We start from the raw sequence: 20307 nt of genomic DNA, 5'->3' as shown, positions 1-20307 counted from the left end.
TGGGGCAAGTTGGTTGTGGTGGAGGGAAGCAGATGGACTGGGGAGGGATTCGTTTTAAGATTGGAGAGTGACTTGGTGAGGAAAACTGATAGGACCAGGTAATTGAGCAGACAGGGCATAGGGTGAGGTGTATGGGGCATGCTAGGACAGGGGCAGGTTTTGTTTTACGGGGCCTCCCAAGTAGGATCTGCACCCCCAGCTGGCTGGAGCCACCAGCCTGTGGATTCTGCCCCCAGGTAGCCGGCGGCTGGTGGATGTGATGGACGTGAACACCCAGAAAGGCACGGAGATGAGCATGTCCCAGTTTGTGCGGTACTATGAGACGCCCGAGGCCCAGCGGGACAAGCTATACAACGTCATCAGCCTTGAGTTCAGCCACACCAAGCTGGAGCACTTGGTCAAGCGTCCCACCGTGGTAGGCGCCCCCACCCCCCCACCCCCAGCTGGGGTTCCCTCCCTGGCCAGCACTTGGTCAAGCGTCCCACCGTGGTAGACGCCCCCCACCCCACCCGGCTGCGGTCCCCTCCCAGGCCACCTTCCGCTGGCCCAGGGGGAGGGCGGGAGGCGTTTGGAAGCGGGAGGAGGGTTGAGGTGTGGTGATGGGGTCCAGCTTAAGGGCACTCCGAGCCAGGAAGCGCTGACGGTGGCCTGGCTGGATTTCAGGTAGACCTGGTGGACTGGGTGGATAACATGTGGCCCCAGCACTTGAAGGAGAAGCAGACGGAAGCCACGAATGCCATTGCAGAGATGAAGTACCCGAAAGTGAAGAAGTAAGACTGCCTGGCTGGCGGCGGGACCTGGGAGGGGGTGGCTTTCAGCCTTGTGGGGGGCGGGGGCTGGAAGTGAGCCTGGGCTGAGGCCATGGCCCTGCGGGGTCTTTGCTGGGACGTGAGGGCTGGGGGTCCTTGGTGTGGGCAGGTTGGCATCTTGCTTCCCTGGAATGCAGGGGCTCTGCATTCTGCTCCGGTCTGGATTCTCCATCCAGAGAGTTCTTTGGCCTCCCTGCCAGCTCTCCCTGGGGGGATGTGATCTGAAGAGGAGGAAGAGTAATGGGAATCATCTCTGTGTGCATCTGTGTGTGCGTGTGTGTGTTTGTACGTGCGTGTGTGTGTGTGTACTTGTCAAACATTCGTCTTCTCCCTCCAAGTGACAGCATGTCCTGGGAGTGGATTTTTAGGGGTCCGCCACAGACCCTTTACTTTTGACAAGGGCTGGGTAGGGATCTGGTATTTTTTGCTTCCTGCTGTTGAGACCTGGGACCTCTGATTGAAAAGAACCTTTCCTGAAAAAAGCCAGGGGCCACTTCCTCACCAGACATTCCTTAGAGAGACGGTGCCCTCTAAGCGGGAGGTTGGTGGTGGGCTGGGAAGGTGGCCACATCTAATTGCAGGGACATCACTACATGTGGTGTGACCAGCAAGTCCTGAGACTGATTATTTAACATGGGCAGAGGTAGCTACGAGCACCTTCCATGTTCTAGGACTTGCATGGCGGACCCTTGGGATGAGAAAGTCACCTTGGGGCCCATACCATCTCAGGCCCTCTGTGTTTCCATCTTCAAAATGAGAAGGAGATGCTGGTGGCCCAGGCAGAACTATTGCTTTGGGCTTCCTAGAAGAGTTGGCTCTGGTGACTCCAAATCCATTAGCATCTCTCTGCTCAGCCCCACTGCCAGGAGTGACCCCAGGAGCTTAAAGGCTGTGAACTTTTCATTCACTCAGCCCTTCATTCAGTGCATATTGAATGCAAATTCTGTGCCAGGCTTTGTAAGGGAGGCCAGCACGCTGGCCCTGGGCTTCTCAAGGTTTTGCTTTCAAACTCTCTCTCTCTTTAATTACCTCTCAGACATTTTTTTCTACCCTCAAAGCTGAAGCTCCTTACACCCCTTGGATCTGGGCTGCCTCAAAGGGAAAGATTGGGCTCAAGGAGGGGTTGGTAGGAGGGTTTTCAATTCTGTTTTGTTCCGATCCGATCACATCAAAATTTATGGAGCCCTTGGAACAGGGAAGTAAAAGATGAACAGGACTAAAAGCCCCTACCTTCTGGAGAACGTGCCATTAACGTGAGGGTAAGGTGCAGCTCTCATCCTAGGCAGAGGGAAACAGGTTCCCAGAAGGCAAATGGGGAGAGAAGGAATCCTTTCGGGCTGCTGGCATCAGGAAATCATCTTGGAGGGGATATTGACCTGGGCTTTAAAGGACAGAGGAGATGGGACGGGAGTGGGGGAGGGATGGCAGTAGGCAAGTGCCAAGGTCCTTGATGGAATCACGGAGGCAGAGCTTGAGGAAAGAGTGTGAGATTCAGATTAGTGAGAGACAGATCCTGACCCTCGTTGATTGAGTGATTGATTGATTCAGCCTATAAACTGAACATCTGATTTGTGTTGGGCACCGGGAATAGAGCAGGGAGAAAACCAGATGAGCTCCCTGCCTGCATGGAGCTTACAGTCTATTCAGGAGACAGATGTTAATCCAACAGTCAGAGAAACAAATGGAAATTTGCAGCTGTGATGAGGCCACAAGGCAGAGACCCTCGGTGCTATGGGAGCATGTACCGGGGGATTCACTGGGTTAGGGAGTGCAGGGCATGCCACCCTGAGCTGCAGTCTAAAGGGGAGAAGAGTTACTTAAGTGAAGAGACCTGGGAAGAGCTTTTCTGGCTGTGTGCAGAGAGCCTGGGATGGTGGGGAGGGCTGGGGACAGGACGGGCCTGAAGGACTTGCCAAAGAAAGGCCAGTGGGGCTGGAGCAGATCAAGGGAAGGTCAATGGTGCAGGATGCGGGGTGGGTCAGGCTGACAGGGCCTGACAGTGTCATAGTGAGGGGTCTGAATTTCTCCTAAGAGCAGTCGGAAGCCTCTGAGATTTTAAGCAGAGAGGGTATGTGTTCAGATTTGTATTCTGCAAATTCTGCAGCTGCCGTGTGGATTGAAGGAGGTGGGGGCAGACTGGTATGAGGAACCACTGCATCATCTAGATGAGGGTTAGAGGAGAGCACAGGACAAACAGGGCATGTATTTAGGAAAGTAAAATAGACAGCCTTGGGTGACAGATTTCAATTAATATCTACTTTGCCTCTCTGAGATATTCAGTATTCTACACTTTATTGAAAGATTCCTTTAAATAGTAAGCTCTGTTAATACGTTGAGAATTCTATCTAATTACCAGAAAAAGGCTCACACACAATTTCCCAGAACCACATGTCTTGGACATATTGGTTGGACTATGTGGCAAATAGATTTACAAACCCTGTCAGTGGCCGTGGGAACTTGTTATAGGATTTGAACGTTGTTAGGAAGGAAATTGTCACCTTGGAAGTAGTCCACTTGTTCGGCTGAAAAGAATGCTGATTTCAGTTAATAAGCAAGGTAAAAATCCCATGATGATGAAGTCCTCTGGGATCATAGAATGGTTCTTTGGAATTTAATTAAAACGACACTTTCTAGAAATCACAGAGCCTCCATGCTGGAGGTGCCTGGAGAGTGGAGACAGCTGAAGGGCCACCTGAACTGAGGGTTTGCAGGGGGGGCGAGAGGAGGGTTACAAACCCATGACTGACTTCTCCCTGGTTCCAGGATTTATGTCGTTTGATCATGGTGAGGGGGTTAGGAATTTTAATGGGTTTTGGTTCAGTTATTTAAGACAAGGGGTGGAGACAGTTGTCGAAGGGGTAGTTGCAAATTTGTGGGAGACAAAGATTTCTAAAGAGTATACTAGTGTGGGAATTCCCGGGCTGTCCATTGGTTAGGGCTTGGTGCTTTCACTGCTGTGGCCCAGGTTCGATCCCTGGTTGGGGAACTGAGATCCCACAAGCCTCATGGCGTGGCCAAAAAAAAGAAAGAAAAAGAAAAAGAGTATACTAGTGTATTAGTTACCTCTTGCCGCATTTACTTTGTATTTTGTGCAAGACACTCTTCTAAGTAGTTGGTAGAATACAGTGAATAAACAAAGTCCCTCTTCTCATGGAGCTTGTATTCTGGCTGGGAGAAGAGACAGGCCAGCAAACAAGTGAATAATATAATTTAGGAGGTGATAAGTGTCATGAAGAAGCAGGATAAAGGGAAAAGATGATGACAGGGTAGGCTGAATATCAGCTGTGCCAATGCATTTCTGCCACGGCCTCCCCCCCGCACCGCCCCTAATTTCTGCCCCACAGAAATGTTTTGGCTGTACAGAATTATTTGTCTTGGAAAAGTCCATAATCGTACAAACAGTGACAATGACTTGGAAGTACCCCTGTATTAGTTGTTTATCGCTGCATGACAGATTACCCTAAAACTTCACAACTTAAAAAAATTTATGTCTTAGCAGCATCAGCTCACAGCTTCTGTAGGGCAGGAATCTGGGTGTGGCTTAGCTGGGTGATTCTGGCTCAGAGTCCTGAATGAGCTTGTGTCAAAACTTAGACCTGGGGAGTTCCCTGGCTGTCCAGTGGTTAAGACTGTGCTTTCACTGCCGAGGGCCCAGGTTCAATCCCTGGTCGGGAAACTAAGATCTCACAAGCTGTGCAGCACGACAAAACAAAACAAAACCCAAAACTTAGGCCTGGGCCTCAGTTCTTCACTATGTAGGCCTCTTCATAGGGCTGCTTGAGTGTCCTCATGACATGGCAGCTTCCTGCCCTCCGCCAGAAATGGTTTGGGAGAGAGCAAGGAGGAAGCCACAGTGCCTTTTATAACCTAATTTTGGAAGTCACATACTGTTTACTTCTGCCATATTATAGTAGTTAAAAGCAAGTCATGAAGTCTAGCCTGCACTCAAGGGAGGGAAATTTGGCCCTGTCTCTGGAAGGGGTGGGGAGCTCTCAAAGACTTTGTGGACAGGTTTTAAATCCTCTGCAATCTCCTGGGTCTATGACATGGGCACACCTTTTTCACTTAGGACCGTTGGGTATTTTAACACATTCCAGAAAGAAATTAGTGAGTCTTTTCTGTTCTCACCTGCTCCTGTAGCCCACTGGGCTTGCAGAAATGAGGTTTGCTGGTGTATTAGAGATATACAGTGGACTGACAGAGCTCAAAAGCCCAGCCAAAAGGGGATCCCATGTAAAGCCTACATTTGGCCCCCCAAAATTGAAAATTGACTGCATTTTCTTCCCATGTGCTTTCTGGGGTGTGTGAGCCTGAAACAGGATGAAGACAGGCACTGGGATGACCAAGTTTCGGGGCTGCCTCTGTCACTCCCTGAGCTATGGCAAAGCTTTTGTCTCCTCTTAGAGACTCAGTTTTTCCCTCTACAAAGCGGTGATCCTGTCATCCCTGCCCTGCCTCCCTCCATGATGTGGGGAAGGTGGAGCCTGCAGTGGATGTGAAATGTGGTTGGGATAAGATGTTTGTCTACGTGGCCTCCTGTAGACACACAGGGTCTGCAGCTGCCATTGGAATCCTGGCATCCTCTGCTTTTTAATCTACCTTCCCTCGCATTTGCATAGGGCATCTCTACAGCCGATATTTACCGGCTCACTCTCATCAACCGCATTTGCTGGCATCATAAATGATCGTCCCCCGTGTAATGTATCACATAGAGAAACTGACCTAGAGAGGCTGCTGATGTCACATGTGGGCCACGCCCCAGACCCTGGTCTCTGGATTCCTGGCTTTTCCCTTCTACCTCAAAAAGAAGAACAAAGAGAGCCAGCCTTTCCTGTGGTGCCATGTATGGCCCCAGGTGCTGTGTTAGACACTCAGCACCCAGATCTCAATGATACTGGAAGCAGGTTACTATCCCCATTTAACAGACAAGGAAGCTGGAAATCATAGTGGTTCAATGCAGTAATGGATAGAGCAGCTGAGTGTAAGACAGTAGGGGCTGGTGTGGCTCTGGATAACTGGAGAGGCAGCCTTTAAAAAACATTTTTTTTTTAAACGAGTGCTGGCCAGACCAAGCATATCTAGGGCCTGGTTTGGTCTGTAAGGGCCACCATTTAGAGGTTCCTGACTAGTTTTAACAAATGAGATGCTGAGATCCAGAGGGGGGAGGGATTTGGTCCAGTGTCACGTAGCTGGTTAGAATAATTATAGGGCTGTTGCTTGGTACTGCACTTACACAGATGAATCTGGTGTGGTCCCTGCTCACAAGGATCTGGGCATCTGTGACTTAAAAAGTCATATGGGGGAGTTCCCTGGTGGTCTAGTGGTTAGGATTCGGTACTTTCACTGCGGAGGCCCGGGGAACCAATCCCTGGTCGGGGAACCATCCTGCCTGCTGCGTGGTGCAGCCAAAATACAAAATAAAAAAAAAAGAGAAAAGTAATATGTCTCCCATGTGGACAGCCTGATCCCGTTGTCAGGGGCTTCTCCTCTCTGAGTTCATTTAATTCAATGACTGGTGCTCAAATCCAAGGTCGGGGATTGTCTTTGTCATTACTATCTTTTCTTTTAAATAGGCAGAGCATACATAAGGTAAAAAATTTAACCAGTTCCAGGGAGTTTACAGTTTAACCTCACAGCAGGCCATCAGGGAGGTACTAATGGGTGAGCCATCCAGTAAATGACACAAGGAAGCAACACCCTGGGCCAGGGCGTTGACCACCTTTAAATGGCTTAATGTTCAGTTCCCTAAAATGGGGATTATTAGGTTGTTTTAAGGATAAAACGGTATCATGCATGTAAGCAGCTATTATTATGAGCACTTGATAATTGGAACCTATTAATTAATAATGCTGGGTAGCCCAGGGAATGGGATTTGGCCAAAGAATGGAGAAGTTTGATTTCTGCCCCTGCAGACACCATACCACCATGTCCTGGCCCCCCTTGTGGTTTATGGGGGAAGGGTGGGATGGGAAGAGGGCTGTGGTCCTGATGAGCGTGCCCTGGAGGGGGGACTTCTGACTTGAGCTGGACTGACTTCTTCAGTTAGTGGTTGAGGTTTGGCTGTAACCTGCACGCTCGGCTTCTTGAGATCTTGGGATTTACCAGGGACACCTGGGGAGAAGCGCTGAGAAACTCTGAGACAGGCTGCTTGGGTAAGCACCCCACTACGAGGGTAGTAATCAGGGTGAGTCACCACCTCTGAGCCTGTCTTGCTTTCTCATCTGTAAAATGGGTACAGTCCTGCAAATGACCTTACAGGGCTGTTGTGAAGATTGGATTAAGTAATCAAAGTGTTTATCTCAATGAATTCCCACAATAGTTCTATGATGTGGGGTTACACAGCTCCTAAGGGGGCAGGTAGGGGCAGGCGCAGGAAAGAGCATCTTAGGTTGCAGATGAACGTCAGGTCACCTCCCTGCCCCCAGGGCGAGGAAGCTGCTGAGAGAGGGGAAGTGGTTGTCCAAGGTCACAGCTAGTCTGTTTTAGGGCCAGACCCGCATCCCTGATCTCTGGGCTGCCATACCCGGGATCAGACAAGCCCTCCACCCCCTGGCACTGGTCCTTTCTATAGCTTTGCCCCGAGGGGTGCGTTTCAGGAAGGTGGTTTTGCTGGGTCGTCGCCTTCAGCAGCAGGACGGCGGCCACCCTCCCTGAAAACGGGCGTGCGGGAGTCCCCGAGCGCCTGCCAGTAGAACGGAGGTGGGGAGAGCTACCCTCGTGCCCCCACCCAGCCCGGGCGAGGGGGCGGCCGTGGGCGGCGGCGTCCCCATGGCGCTGGTCGGGCGCGCTTCCCTGTCGCCGCCGCGGCCTCCCTCTGCCTCCCTGGCAGCCGCCGTGCCGCGCGGGTGTTCAGTTTCTGCGCGGGGATGAGCGCAGGTTGCGCCCGGCTCCCCGAGAAAAGAACGAAGCAAGCGAGGTCTCCGCGGTCCTCGACAGGGGCCTGGCAGCACCGTGGAGGGGGCTCGGCTCTGGTCGCCGGGGCCGGACGAGTGTCGAGCCTCAGCCGCCAAAGGGGACGCCCGGGAGCCGCGCTGCAGTCGAGGGTAACCGCGGGCGGGGCCGGGCGGGCGTTCCTGCGCTGCGCCCCGCGGGCCCGGGGCTGCCCGGGAGCCCCTCACTCCTTCGGGGCGCACCGGGGCGGGGTGTGGGTCGCCTCCCTCCCGCGGGCTGCACGGCCGGCATCACGGAGCCGCTCTTTGTGTCTCCCGGGGCTGCGTGTAAGTGTGTAGCGTGTGTGCACGCGCGCTCGGCGCCTCCAGCCCCGTCACCCGGTGCCAGCTTTCCAGGTCCCCCCCGCGAGACCTTTGCCCGAGGGGACGCCGCCTGGGCTGCCGGGGGAGTTTCGCTAAGTTGGAGGGAAAAGGGCGGGGTGGGGCTGCCCCGCCTCCCCAGACCCGAGGCAGCGCCCCAAAGTTGGTGCTGCAGGTGCAGCGCCCCCTCCTACCACGCTCCTCCCCAGCCAGCCCCGGCCTTGGGAGGTGGGAAGCCCCCAAAAGCTTAGGTCGCGGGTGCGGGGTTCTCAGGCGCCAACTTGGAGGGTGTCCTACACAGATGCCGCCTGCGCCGTGAGTGGGGGTGTCGAGGGGCGCGGCTTTCCGGGCAGGGGGCGGCCGAGGCGGAAACCAGGCCGGCTGGCCGGCCGCGGCGAGAGCTTAGCGGCCGTGGCACCGAGCCGGGGTGCCCATGTGACTGCGGTGTGCTTTGGAAGAGGAAGCTGTTAGAGGTCAGTGCAAAGGCGTCACGCCAGAGCGAGCGAGAAGCAGGAGTGAGGGGGGAAACGCGGAATGAGTGCGGGGCAGGCGAGGAGGCAGGCGGGGTGACGGCTGCAGGGGCCCGGGACAAAAGCCGCCCCGTCCCAGCTCCCCTGGCCACCCTAAAGCGTGCACTTGCCCGGCAGGAGGGGCGGTCCAGGCCTGGCAGACAGGAAATGAGGGACATGGGAGGAGGGGCCTTTCATGGAGAGGCGGGGCTGGAAGTGGCGCCCCCAAGCTCCGAGGGGCCTCGGAGAGTGCTGGAGGGTGACTGGGAGGGGAGAGCAGACGCAGGCTCAACTTGGAGAACTTTCCCTTGTACGCAGCAGCCGCAGCTCGCAGGGATTGCGTTTCCGCGTGTGCTGGGGAGGCTGGAACTGCGGCAGGAGATTGGCAGGTTGAAGGTGGACGACCTGTTTGGCCGGGGAGACTTGGGTACTGGAGCCCAAGAGCCCAAGAGCCAAGCTCCTCTCCTTTCTGCTTTGGGCCCCTGGGTGGGTATCCAGCTGCAGACCGAAGGAAGCACCTCGCCTTTCTCCACCCCACAAACACTTAAATTGTTTTCCCCAGACTGTGTTCTGCTCAGGCCTGGAGGAGGTGGAAACCAAGGTTAGATTAAAGAAAGAGAAGAAGAAAACCGAGAGGAAGAGTGGTTTTAGGAAAATGAGGACTAATATTTTGAAGTGGTACTTGGAGAGAAGAGGCCGGCGTGGTCCATGGGGGTGGGGTGGACTGGGGCTTTTTAGCAGGCCCCCTACCCCTCCAGTTCCTTGGAGAGAAGAGAATCACCCAGGCCTTCAGAGTGGGGACCTGGCTTGGGTGGGCCGGGAGGAGGCAGCAGGGTGTGGAGGCGGAGCCGGAGCCGGAGCCGGAGCTGGGACTTTAACAACCCCAGCGCCAGCAGCACAGCCCGCGCCTGTCTTCGTGACAGGGCTGCGTCCTGTGCTGTCAACTACACCCCTCCGATGGGGTTGCTAGGCAGCGGGGCTCTGATGTGCAGGAAGGCCTTCTGATTTGTCAGCCTCCTGCAGACACATGGTTAAGGCTCCTTCCAGCCTATCCGGAGGAGGGACGCGGGGCACGCCGCGTGCATACTGCCGAGCCCCGGGTCCACCTGAATGTGAGGTGCAAAAGGCAACCAGAGGGAGGGGGCGCCTGGAACCCTTCAGCCTCCTAACCAGCTCAGCCCACGTCCCCCCTGGCCCCCACCATTATCTCCTCTCAGGCTGCTGGCTCCTCCCTGCCCGACCCCGCCCCATTCCTCTCCTCTTCCCAAACCATGGAAAAGCAAAGTGCAGCGGGGAAAAGCGGTCAGTGGGGTAAGCGTGTGTATGCGGGCCTCCGGAGGTGCGAAGGTGTGGGAGCATGAGCCGTGGGGGACTGCCCCAGCCGTGCTCTTGTGGCTTTTGGGGGAAGGGGTGGGTGAGAGGGAGGGGGCCCTGGCACTGCCGTCTGCCAGGCCGGGACCTGGAAGCCTGTCTGTCCCCTCTCCTCCTAAGCTCTGCGCACCCCTAGGAGGGCAGCAAGTAGAGGGAGGAGGGAGGAGGGAGGGGACGGGTGAGTTCTTGTAAGGAAGGGTGGGTTGTCTGGCAGTTGCTAGAGCTTAGAAGGGGGGCTGCTGGCAGGTTTCTTCTCCCAAATGCCCTCCCTCTGTCCAAGCCGCTCAGGGCCGGGCTCTCCCTCTCTGACTCCTTCCCTCCCTCTCTGCCACTCCACCCCCCCCACCCCGAGGGTCTTGATTGCTTTACTTTTTTTTTTTAGCAGCTTTATTGAGGTACAGTTCACGTACCATTCATCCACTTAAAGTGTACAGTTCAATGTTTTTAGTATGTTTACAGAGTTGTGCGACCACCATCAATTTTGGTACATTTTTGTCACCCCACAATGAAGACCTGTACCCATTAGCAGTCACTCCTCATTTCCTCCCAACACCCCCAGCCTCTGGCCACCACTAACCTGCTCTCTGTCTCTGTAGGTCTGCCTACTCTGGACATTTCATACGTGGAATTATACACTGTGGTCTTTTATGGCTGGTACCCTTGTACTTCCAGCTGCATTGCTTACTTTGCAGTCATTTGCAGTTTGCCTTGCCATTTAACTTTCCCCGGGTCGCGCTCCCTTAAGAGTGTTTCATCCTCAATGGCAGGGGTCTTATGCTTTTCTCTAAGTGCCATGCCTAGCTCTGGGCTGGACCACTGGTTGGCTCTCAGTACATGATTGTTGAATGAGTGAGGAGATGAATGGGGACTAGTAATTGGCAAGCTATGCAGGTGGTTTACAGCTGAATTCCAGAGGGCCCAGTTGCTGCAGAGGGGCCTGGCAGCTTGGGAGAACTGCAGGTATAGGAGCTGGAAGGAGCAGAAATGAAGCCTCTTGCTTGGGTAGGAGGCAGGGGTGGGGCAAGAGTAAAAACCGTCTTCGAGGAAGGAACCAAGTGGCCTGTGGGTTGCCAGCTCTCTCGCGGGAACCTGAAAACAAACATGCCTCTCCCAGCCTTGGGGGCAGGTAGCCAATGCTTGAGATTCGCCACCTGATCACAGGGGCTTCCCCCCATGGGGAACTCCGATTAGATTTGGGTCTTAAAAAAAAAGAAAATTCCCCAGTGTCAGCGTTTATAAAAGGGCAGCAGGTCAGGCATCTCTGAAGCTGTTTGCTCGCCTCCTGTGATTCAGGCATTGAATTGTTTTTCTGCTTCCCCGCCTCTGTGCTGCAGGTACTGTCTGATGAGCGTGAAAGGTTGTTTCACTGACTTCCACATCGACTTTGGAGGCACTTCCGTTTGGTACCATGTTTTCCGGGGTGGGAAGGTGAGTTGAGTCTCTTCAGATCTCTGTACACGCCTGGCTGTTTGTGCATGGAGGGGCTCGCTCACCTTTCTGCTTCTGCCCCCGCCTCCAGCCAGACCCCACCCTGTGAGGACTTTCTCACCCTCTGTCTTCTTCTGGAGGGAAAGATCAAGGTCAACTCCTCACCCTCTTTTATTCTTCTGGAGGGAAAGGTCAAGGTCAACTCTTTTGCATCACATCTGGTCACCCTTTCACACCTGCTTGCCCAGTCCAGTGTCCTACGCATCTTGGGCCAGATTAGAACTCCAGATGTGGCTCCCAAGAACCTCCAGCATTTCATTTCCCCCAGCTGTAATTTCAGCTCCAGCACTGGGACCTTTTAACTTAAAATTTTGTCTAGTTGCCTGCAAGAACAGTTTACATGAGGGACAGACATCACCCAGAGAAAGGACGTGAGGCACGTGTTCAGGGTGCTCCTGCTGTGTCTGCTCCTGTGTGCATGTCCACGTGGGGACATAGGGGTCCCTGCAAGGAGGTGGGTGCTCCTTGAGAATACGTGTGTGCTGCCCTGCTCCTCTGGGTCTGCGTGTGCATTTGTCTTAACCGAATGTGTTGGAAGAAATTCCGGGTAGGAAGTCATCCCTCTTGGTTCCAGATGTTTTTCCTCCTTCTCCAGAGCCAGCACAAGCTGGTTTTATTTATTGGGCCATTTTATCCTACAACTTAGGAAATTCCCCTTCTTTTGCTTCCCCCACCTCCCTGACAAGCCCACGGCTCAGGAGAAAGAATGTTCCACTCAGTCCAGGAAGTCTTCCCACCCTGGTATTTCAGCTGGAACCGAGATTCTCTAAAGGCGGGCAAGGGGTGTCCCAGAAGGGCGATACAGCCTTCCCTGCCACCCCAGAGACCCTTTGGGCCTGGGCCTGGAAGGGTCTCCGGGGATGTGTCCTCCCCCATCCTCCCTGCTCCCAGGCAGGTGGGGCTGTCTTCTGGGTTGTGGCAGAGCCTGGAAGAAATCAGAGACTTTGGCCTGGATCTTTAACTGATTGCTTCCTTTTCCTTCTAAGATCTTTTGGCTGATTCCTCCAACCTTGCACAATTTGGCACTGTACGAGGAGTGGGTGCTGTCAGGCAAACAGAGCGACATCTTCCTGGGAGACCGTGTGGAGCGATGCCAAAGAATTGAGCTGAAACAGGGCTACACATTTTTCATCCCTTCCGGTAGGTTCCCACGAGGCTGCCACTGGGCTCTTAGCAGCCTCCTGTTGGCGGGGTGGCCTCAGCCAGGTGTTTAGGCCAAGTGATGGGGTTTCTCTGGGCCTCCTTGCCCTTGGCAGTCCCTGAGAGAAGGAGAGAAGCAGGCCTCAGGCTGCAGGGAAAAATAGCCTCTCACATCTTACCTGTTTTTTCCTGCCTGTGGGCTAGAATTCTCTCTTGGGGAGAAAGCCTCCTGAGAGCCCTCCCTCAGGGGAAGTTTGAATGCCTTCCTCCAAGATGTCCTGCTGAGATTTCTGAGGGTGAGGATGAGGGTGGTCCTGTGGGGAGGGGAGGGGCAACTTTATCCTGATGGCTGGGGAGGGGAGAAGGGGGAGTTGGCCCAGGGGAAGGGGTAGAGGGGAATGCGCCCAGAGTGGCAGCTTCCTTCCTGCAGAACAAGACGAAATGTAATTGGGATCAAGGTCAGTTTCTGTACTTGGACTCGCCCCTTTAAAAAAAAAAAATTAACTACAACTATAGCAGAGGGCAATAATTAAGAGCATGGGCCTTGGGGCCAGAAAGCCCCGCCCTAATTCAAATTCCTGCTCTGCTGCTTACAAGCCTGACTTCCTGGAAATGACTTAATCTCAGTGCCTCAATGCTCTCATCTGTAAAATGGAAGACTTCCCAGGGTGGTAGTGAGGACTGAGTGAACCGAGACCTATTTGTCTACAGCTCCTGGGAGATGGGCTGAGGGCTTTTGGCCAGTTACAGGCTGAGTCACTAGTGGATGTGGCAGATGACCTGGGAATCTTAGGCTGCATTTTAGTGCAAGTGTTTTACCCAGCATGAGGGAGGTGACAGTCCCACTGTATAGAGTGAGAGGGTCAGGCCACATGTAGGAGACTGTGTTCCTCGTGGGTTGTAATGACTTACCCTCATGGGTAAGTCAACCTCGAGAGAGAGAAGAGTCTGGATACCACATCAGGTGAGGTGAATTTGAAGGAGGAATTGGGTTGTTTTACCCAGGAAGTGAAGGTGTATGGTAATGGCCATTGGCCAGTTGAAGGATCATATCTTGGAAGACAGGGTATAGCCAAGTGGTATTGGAATGAGTTGCTCTGCTAGGCACTGAGTTCCCCGTCACTGGAGGTACACAAGTAGAGGCCATATGCCAAGGAGCCTGCAGGGAAATTGCCACTGAGTGGAAGCTTGGATCTTAGGGTCCAAGGCCTCCTTTGAGGCCACTAAGATCCATTGGATGGAGAAACTGGTCACACTTAAGTTGGACTGGAGTTGGCCTTGGGTCTGGACATCAAGTCAGTGTCAACTGAAGGGGGAGCGGTTGTGGTAGCAGTTCCCACCATGGGGATGGGACCTGCACACGCGGGCTCTTCTAGAAAGTTGGGCAGAGATTTCACTATTAGGGAAGTTTGGGATTTGGAGGTGGCGGGGTTTAGTGGGGGTTACTTTGTTGTCAGGGCTCCAGGTGCATCCTTGGAGCTGTTTGACTCCGGGAGGGGAGGGACCGCTGCTTGGGACAGGAGGGAATTGTAGTTGGTGGACAGCATTTAGGGAGCACAGCCTGGAAGGAGGTGGTATCCTGCAGCGTGTTCAAGGCCACTGCAGGTGTGGGAAGATTGGCCCTGGTAGATTCAAAGGGAGGCTGGCGTGCGCTTGGCCTTGCTGCCGTCTTTTTGACTTTGGGCTGATCTCTTCCCCTCTCTGGGCCTCAACTGTCCCATCTCTACAGTGGGGGCAGGGTGAGGCTGAACTCTGGGATCCTCAGGCTCCCTCCCAACTCTGTCCCCTGAGTGCAGGCCTCCTTAGCCTCCCTGAGAGGACAGGCGTTTTTCTCACAGGGCCTTTTTCAGAACCGAGAGGTGGCCCATTGCTTTCCCCCGATCTGGGATGGGAAGGGTGTTAATTTTGGTGCCTTAAGCAAGCTGGAAAAGGTCTCAAGAAGCAGCATCTAAGCCCCAGCAGGGGTGTGACTGTGTGTTGAAGGCAGGAAGAGAGGACGTGGATTTGAACTGCAACTGGTAGGAGTCTATTTAGAATTCAGAAAAGACTTTTGGCCCTAACAGTCTTGAGTGAGACACCAGGATTTTTTTCCTGGATTTTGGGAAGCAAAAAAGGGACAGTTGGAATTTGTCACCTTCTCAAGGGCAGGGTGTACATGTGGTTCCCAGACATTGATTTCATGAAGTTAAAAAAAAAAAAGGTGGGAACTGATATCAACGTTATTATCTTGTAGTTTTGCTAAATATGGGCACTAATTTAAAAAAACAACCTGTCAGCTACTTTTGCTGATGTTTCATGAAAGGAGGACTATTCTGACACTAAAAAAGATGGGAGTACATAATTCTAGAATAAAGGACAGTCACTACTTGAAATTTGATGGGTTTGAGTTTATGAGAATCTATGCCATCTTCATTTTTCTTATTTTGTTGTCAACCAGTGAAAAATAAAGGACCAGAGTTTTGGAGTCACTGAACTAGCTGAGCATCTTGGGTCCTCACACCCTCTGAACCAGACACACATCTGAGATTTGTGGTAGCTGGATGTGGCTTTGGGGAGAGAGCCTTGGGGAATCCCGCCACTGCACATGAGCTTTTGGGTGTGGAAAGTGGAGAATCTAATTCTGGCATTTCCCACCTCTGATCTGGGTTTTCACCTCCACAGTGTGACCTTAGATGTGCCCTATCTCACACTGGCCTCAAGCTTCCCCATCAGCTCTGTGAAAGCTCGTGGATGCCATTGGGTTAGGAAGATTTGAAGTGTCACAGTATCTTTGTGAGACTTGGTTTATCTTTTTCTTCTTTTGTCTGAGGGTGAAGGGGTTGGGTGCTAGCTATGCTTCAGAGGTGGTGGTTCTTCAGGCCTTGGGCAAGTCTGAGAAACAGCAACTCCTAGCTATTTAACAGTATAAATAGGACCTGATCTCTTGGACCTGAGATGATCTATCTGTGAAATGGGTACAGAGCAGAGACGGGCTGGCAGTGAAGCAGGCTGAGGTGGAGGTGCTCTGAGAAACTGGGGAATTGCTGCTCGGCTCCAGCCAGTTAGGGCTGGAGGGCCTGGTGGGCCCAGCTTCTCATTTTTCTGGAGAGGAAAGCACTTCAGATAGCCTTGTGAAATTTCCCCATTTTTAAAAAAAATTTATTTATTGTTTTGTTTTTGGCCACATTGGGTCTTTGTTGCTGTGCGCAGGCTTTCTCTAGTTGCGGCGAGCAGGGGCTACAGTTTGTTGCGGTGCACGGGCTTCTCATTGCGGTGGCTTCTCTTGTTGCAGAGCATGGGCTCTAGGCACATGGGGTTTAGTAGTTGCAACACATGGGCTCAGTAGTTGTGGCTCGCTGGCTCAGTAGTTGTGGTGCACAGGCTTAGTTGCCCCGCGGCATGTGGGATCTTCCTGGACCAGGGCTCGAACCCGTGTCCCCTGCATTGGCAGGCAGATTCTTAACCACTGTGCCACCAGGGAAGCCCGAAATTTCCCCATTTTGATAACACAGGTGGGTCAAACTGTACATGTCCCTGGGTCTGATGCAGCCGGTGGCCTGGCAGTTTGGGCCCCTGGTACCAGCTATGAGGTCCCAGAGAGGAGAGGCCATCCTGGCTTCATCCTGGCAGCCACAGTGCCCAGCCCCAGGCCTGGGCCAGCACAGGGAGTTCGTGGATGCTCCTGAGGGCCGTGGGCCTCTGTGAGGCACCCCTGAGTTCTGGGACCTTTGGGTTTATCCCTGCAGCAGCCACACAAATGTGGGTCAGGGGCCTTTTCATTCCGAACCCTGAGCGTTTGGGCTGTGGGTCAGACACCATGTGCCCCCGCGGCCTTCTCGGCCCTTCATGTCCCAGAGAATACCCGTCAGTTGGTTTTGTGGGTTGCCTGATTTCCTTTCGTGGCTGGATCTGTCCCTTGTCGCGTGGCCTGATAGCCTCTGTTGTCGCCTTCATGTTGTTGGAGACTCTGGCCTGGAAGCAGGAGGCAGATGCCAGCATCCTCGGTTCAGTCACCAGTCTGGGAAAACTTGCTCTCTCGTGCTTCCTGGGATGCAATGAATGAGTATCGGGAGGGTGGATTCAGATGGGGCTTCTGAATGCTTTATTTCCACTCCCTGGTTCTTCCGGAGGCAATTGTTTATTTAAAAAACTTTTTTTTAAAAAAATCTTTTTACTTTTTTTTAATTTAAAAAATTTTTTGGCCGCACTGCACTGCATGTGGGATCTTAGTTCCCCGACCAGGAATGGAACCAGCGCCCCCTGCGGTGGAAGCGCTGAGTCTTAACCACTGCACCACTAGGGAAGTCCTAGAAGCAAGTGTTTAAGTAATGGAGCAGATGTGAGGAGGGCTGGGGGCAGGGGCTGGGCAGTGACTCTAATCCAGGCCAGGCTGCCTGACCTACCTACGAGGCACCGGCCTGGGGAGGAGAGGAGAGTGGAGAGAAGCTTCTAGAACCCCTGGAATGTCAGTACAGATTCCCTGCCCCTCTCCTTGCAACAGCACCTCTCACATCAGGGGAATAGATGTAAGTCAAGTGAGTCTGCGTTTCCAGAAGGGAGAGTCCGGGGCTGATGAATGCAGATTCACGAGGGTGCCGTTCTTTCCAAAGCCCTCGTGATGGACGGGACTACCACGAATATCAGCGGCAGTTGCTTACACGGTTTGAGTTCTTACAAGGGAAGCAGTGGTCTTCTTCATTTCACACGGGCACTTGGAAGCCAGGAGAGGGGACAGGCAGGTGCCCCAGGCCACGTGGTGAGTCAGCACTGGGGACAGTCTCCAACCCGGGCCCCCGGACGTGGGCTTTCATAGGCATTAGGTGGGCATGCGAGGAGCAGAGGAAAGGGACCCAGGAACCTTTGTCCCATTCAGGCTTCACCCTACCATGAGCATGTGCTTGAAACCAGGCTGTCCTAGGTCCCAGTCTTAGGAAATGTTGCTTGAATAATGCTGATGGTGGTAACAACAATAGTAATAGACAGTGTGGCTCCGCTTGGTGGAAACAAAAAAAAATGTACAGTTGAGAATATCAGCTGGTACACAGCTGAGGCGGAGAGGCTGAAGCAGATGTGGAAAACGGGACTTGTTTTTTTTGTTTTTATTTGGCCTCGCCGCGGGGCCTGCAGGATCTTGGTTCCTGGATCAGGGATAGAACTTGTGCCGCCTGCAGTGGAGGCACGGAGTCTTAACCACTGGATCGCCAGGGAAGTCCCGGAAACCGGGAAACTGGGACTTTAGAGGCGCAGCCGCACTGCTGCACGGGGTGGGGCGGGGGGCAGGGAGGTGGTGGGGAAGGAGCCCAGGTAGCCCCGCAAGGGCACACCTGGCGGGCAGAGCGGCAGCCAGAGCTGTGGGCGGGTAGCCGCAGAAGCAGGTTACATAAAGCCTTCGCTCCTGTGCTCCTGGCTGGCGGGTTGCCCCTGCCCTCCCCTGAGCGCCACCAGCTCTGTCCCACCGATTGTCCCCAGCAGGGGAGGGCCCGCCGCCCAGAGTGTTGACACAGATGCCAGCAGTGGCCTCGCAGCCTCCGAGCTCTCTTCCCAGGTGGCAGCCCGGCTGCCGGCAGCCGTGGCCACCCGTGGCTGCCCGTGACTCAGGGCTGGCGTGTTCGGCTCACCGAGGAAAGAGGCTGGAACTGCTCCCGCTCAGCGTGGGCGGGGAGGCCTCTATACTTTGCCTCCGAGCGAATGAATTAGCCTCAGGGTTATGGAGAGGGCTTGGGATCTCAGGTTGCCCCCCTGTCTGTCCCCTTTCCCCTCTGCTGACCCTCTGTCTTTCACCGTGAGTCCCTTGGCCTCTGCCTGTCCTTGTCTTCGCCTCTGTCTTTCTTGGTTCCCTTTTTGCCTCCCCTCCGTGTTCGCAGGCCTGTCCCCCGGGACTCCCAGGCCTGTGCTAATAAGCCTGTGATGTAGCGGCAGTGCAGCATGGCAGTTAAAAATGGAGCCGCTGTCACTCACCTGCTGTGACATCATTCAGCAAGTGACTTCCTTCTCGGAGCCTCGGTTTCAGCATCTGTAACTGGGAGTGGGTTATAATGCCACCCCTCCCCTCGCTCTGCACTGTCCAGTATGGTAGCCAGGAGCTGCATGGAGGACTGTTGAACACTGGACACACATTCAGTCCATCGTTGAAGGAATTAGGCGGCTTGCTTTGTCTCTAGCCTTCATGGACCAAGTGGAGGCCAACTCCCAGTCCTTATAAGTGACTTCACTTTTCTGTGGCTCAGCCTTCTCGTCCGTAATTTGGGGGTGAACGTCGCATGCACCTTGGAGGGATCTTGTGAAGATTAAATGAGAGGAGCCCTGTAAAGCCCTCAGGCCAGTGCCTGGCACAAAGGTAGTCCTTAGTTATCCTTCTCATGATTGCAGCGCCAGCCTTTGGGCCAGGAGCTCAGGGAGATGAAAAAGCCGTGCCCCAAGGTGTTAATAAGCTGCAGTCAGCAGGAGAGAGACTTGGGACAGAGCAGAAGCAGAGCTTCTGCAGGTGTCATGTGGCAGAGGAGACTGCCTGGAAATGGGCCTTGGAGGATTTTGATGGCACGAGGTGGCTTCGGGCAGAGAAGGCATCTGGGTTCTGGCGGGATGTCATGACCCTTAGTTGTGGCCCCGAGCAATCCTTGACACCTCCTGAGATGGACGGTCGCTGGGATGATGAGGAAAAGGCTTAAGGACATATGAGTAGCCTGAGTGAGGGGTTTTCAGCTCCCTGGCCTGCAGGGGAGAGGGACAGGGCCTGCCTCTCTGTTGGCTGCTGCAGCCAGGTCCACTGTAACACTTCATCACCAAGGTCTTCAGGACAAGGGGGTTGGTCTTCAGTTGCCCAGGACCGACTTGAGCTAGCCAGGGGTCACTGCCAGCAGCAGTCAGTGGGGCTGCGGGTCTGGGTCCTCTAGGCCAGCCAGGACCTCAGCCCTCTGCGTCAGGTAGCCCGAGCATCCTCCCTCTGGCCCTGGGTGCTCACCTGGGCCTCCTGCGCCCTCCTGCGTGTGGGCATAATGGGGGCCCCCAAAGGGCCAGTGGCTGACCCTCTCTGTGCCCTCCCCACCCCAGGCTGGATCCATGCAGTCTACACCCCCGTAGACTCTCTGGTGTTCGGCGGAAACATTCTGCACAGCTTCAACGTGCCCATGCAGCTGCGGATCTACGAGATCGAGGACAGAACGCGGGTGAGGCGGCTTCCTTTTCTTCTCATGGCCACACTGACCCCCGAGCTCTGCCTGGTGCTTGGGGCGCATGGGACAGTCATTCTGAAGTCCTTTCTGGTCCCTTGTCCCTCCTGCTCCCTGCTTCAAGCTGGGTCTTGGTCCTGGTTCTGCAGGGCAGGGGGTGCCCGCGAGAGCCCCACCCAGAGCCCCGGGAGTTTCTGTTCACCTCCAGGCTGGTGACAGCCGAAACCCCCTGTTGAAGAGGAAGTATCTCTTGAGAAAGCACCGTGAGATGTCAGGAACCATGCCTCTTCCTTCTTCCCACGTGTATGAAGGGATGTGAGGGAGTGGGGGGATTTCATGGTTGTTGTGGTGTTGGTTTGGAGTGGGGGGCGGGGGCTGGACCTTGGAAGGCAGGTCAGGTCTTGACCATGTGGGGGCCCCAGATGTGATGTAGGACCCTGAGGAAGCCAGTGTCTGTGAGTCCCCCAGGGACTATCTGAGTTCTGCCTCAATGTCTGCTTGTGGCTGGCGGGGGGTGGGCGGTCCCCTTTTCTCCTTGATGGTTTCTCAGACACTGCATCCCACCCCCAGCCCCATGCCCTAGGAGCAGGGG

The 20307-nt window shown here is 54.2% G+C and overlaps 1 protein-coding gene across 13 annotated transcripts in view; it reads left to right on the top strand.

Moving 5' to 3' along the window:
• Nucleotides 1-20307, top strand: part of KDM2B (lysine demethylase 2B) — a 133314-nt gene that overhangs the window by 27686 nt on the left and 85321 nt on the right. For 7 of the 13 annotated variants that reach the window (XR_004353130.1, XR_004353129.1, XM_032654197.1 and 4 more), the window contains 5 exons: nt 237-415; nt 664-770; nt 11274-11367; nt 12414-12567; nt 19597-19712. Coding sequence is in view for 11 of the 13 variants with exons in the window: in XM_032654197.1 (XP_032510088.1) it covers nt 237-415; nt 664-770; nt 11274-11367; nt 12414-12567; nt 19597-19712 (650 nt within the window). In the remaining 2 variants the exon portion in view is untranslated. Of the gene's footprint in view, nt 1-236; nt 416-469; nt 490-663; nt 771-7302; nt 7853-8360; nt 8533-8792; nt 9880-11273; nt 11368-12413; nt 12568-19596; nt 19713-20307 lie in introns of those variants that run through there. The other 6 variants (XM_032654204.1, XM_032654202.1, XM_032654207.1 and 3 more) reach the window with 6 other exon arrangements.

The sequence above is a fragment of the Phocoena sinus genome, chromosome 14, assembly GCF_008692025.1.
Source record: "Phocoena sinus isolate mPhoSin1 chromosome 14, mPhoSin1.pri, whole genome shotgun sequence".
NCBI lineage: Eukaryota > Metazoa > Chordata > Mammalia > Artiodactyla > Phocoenidae > Phocoena > Phocoena sinus.
This window is presented reverse-complemented; position numbering and strand designations above follow the sequence as displayed.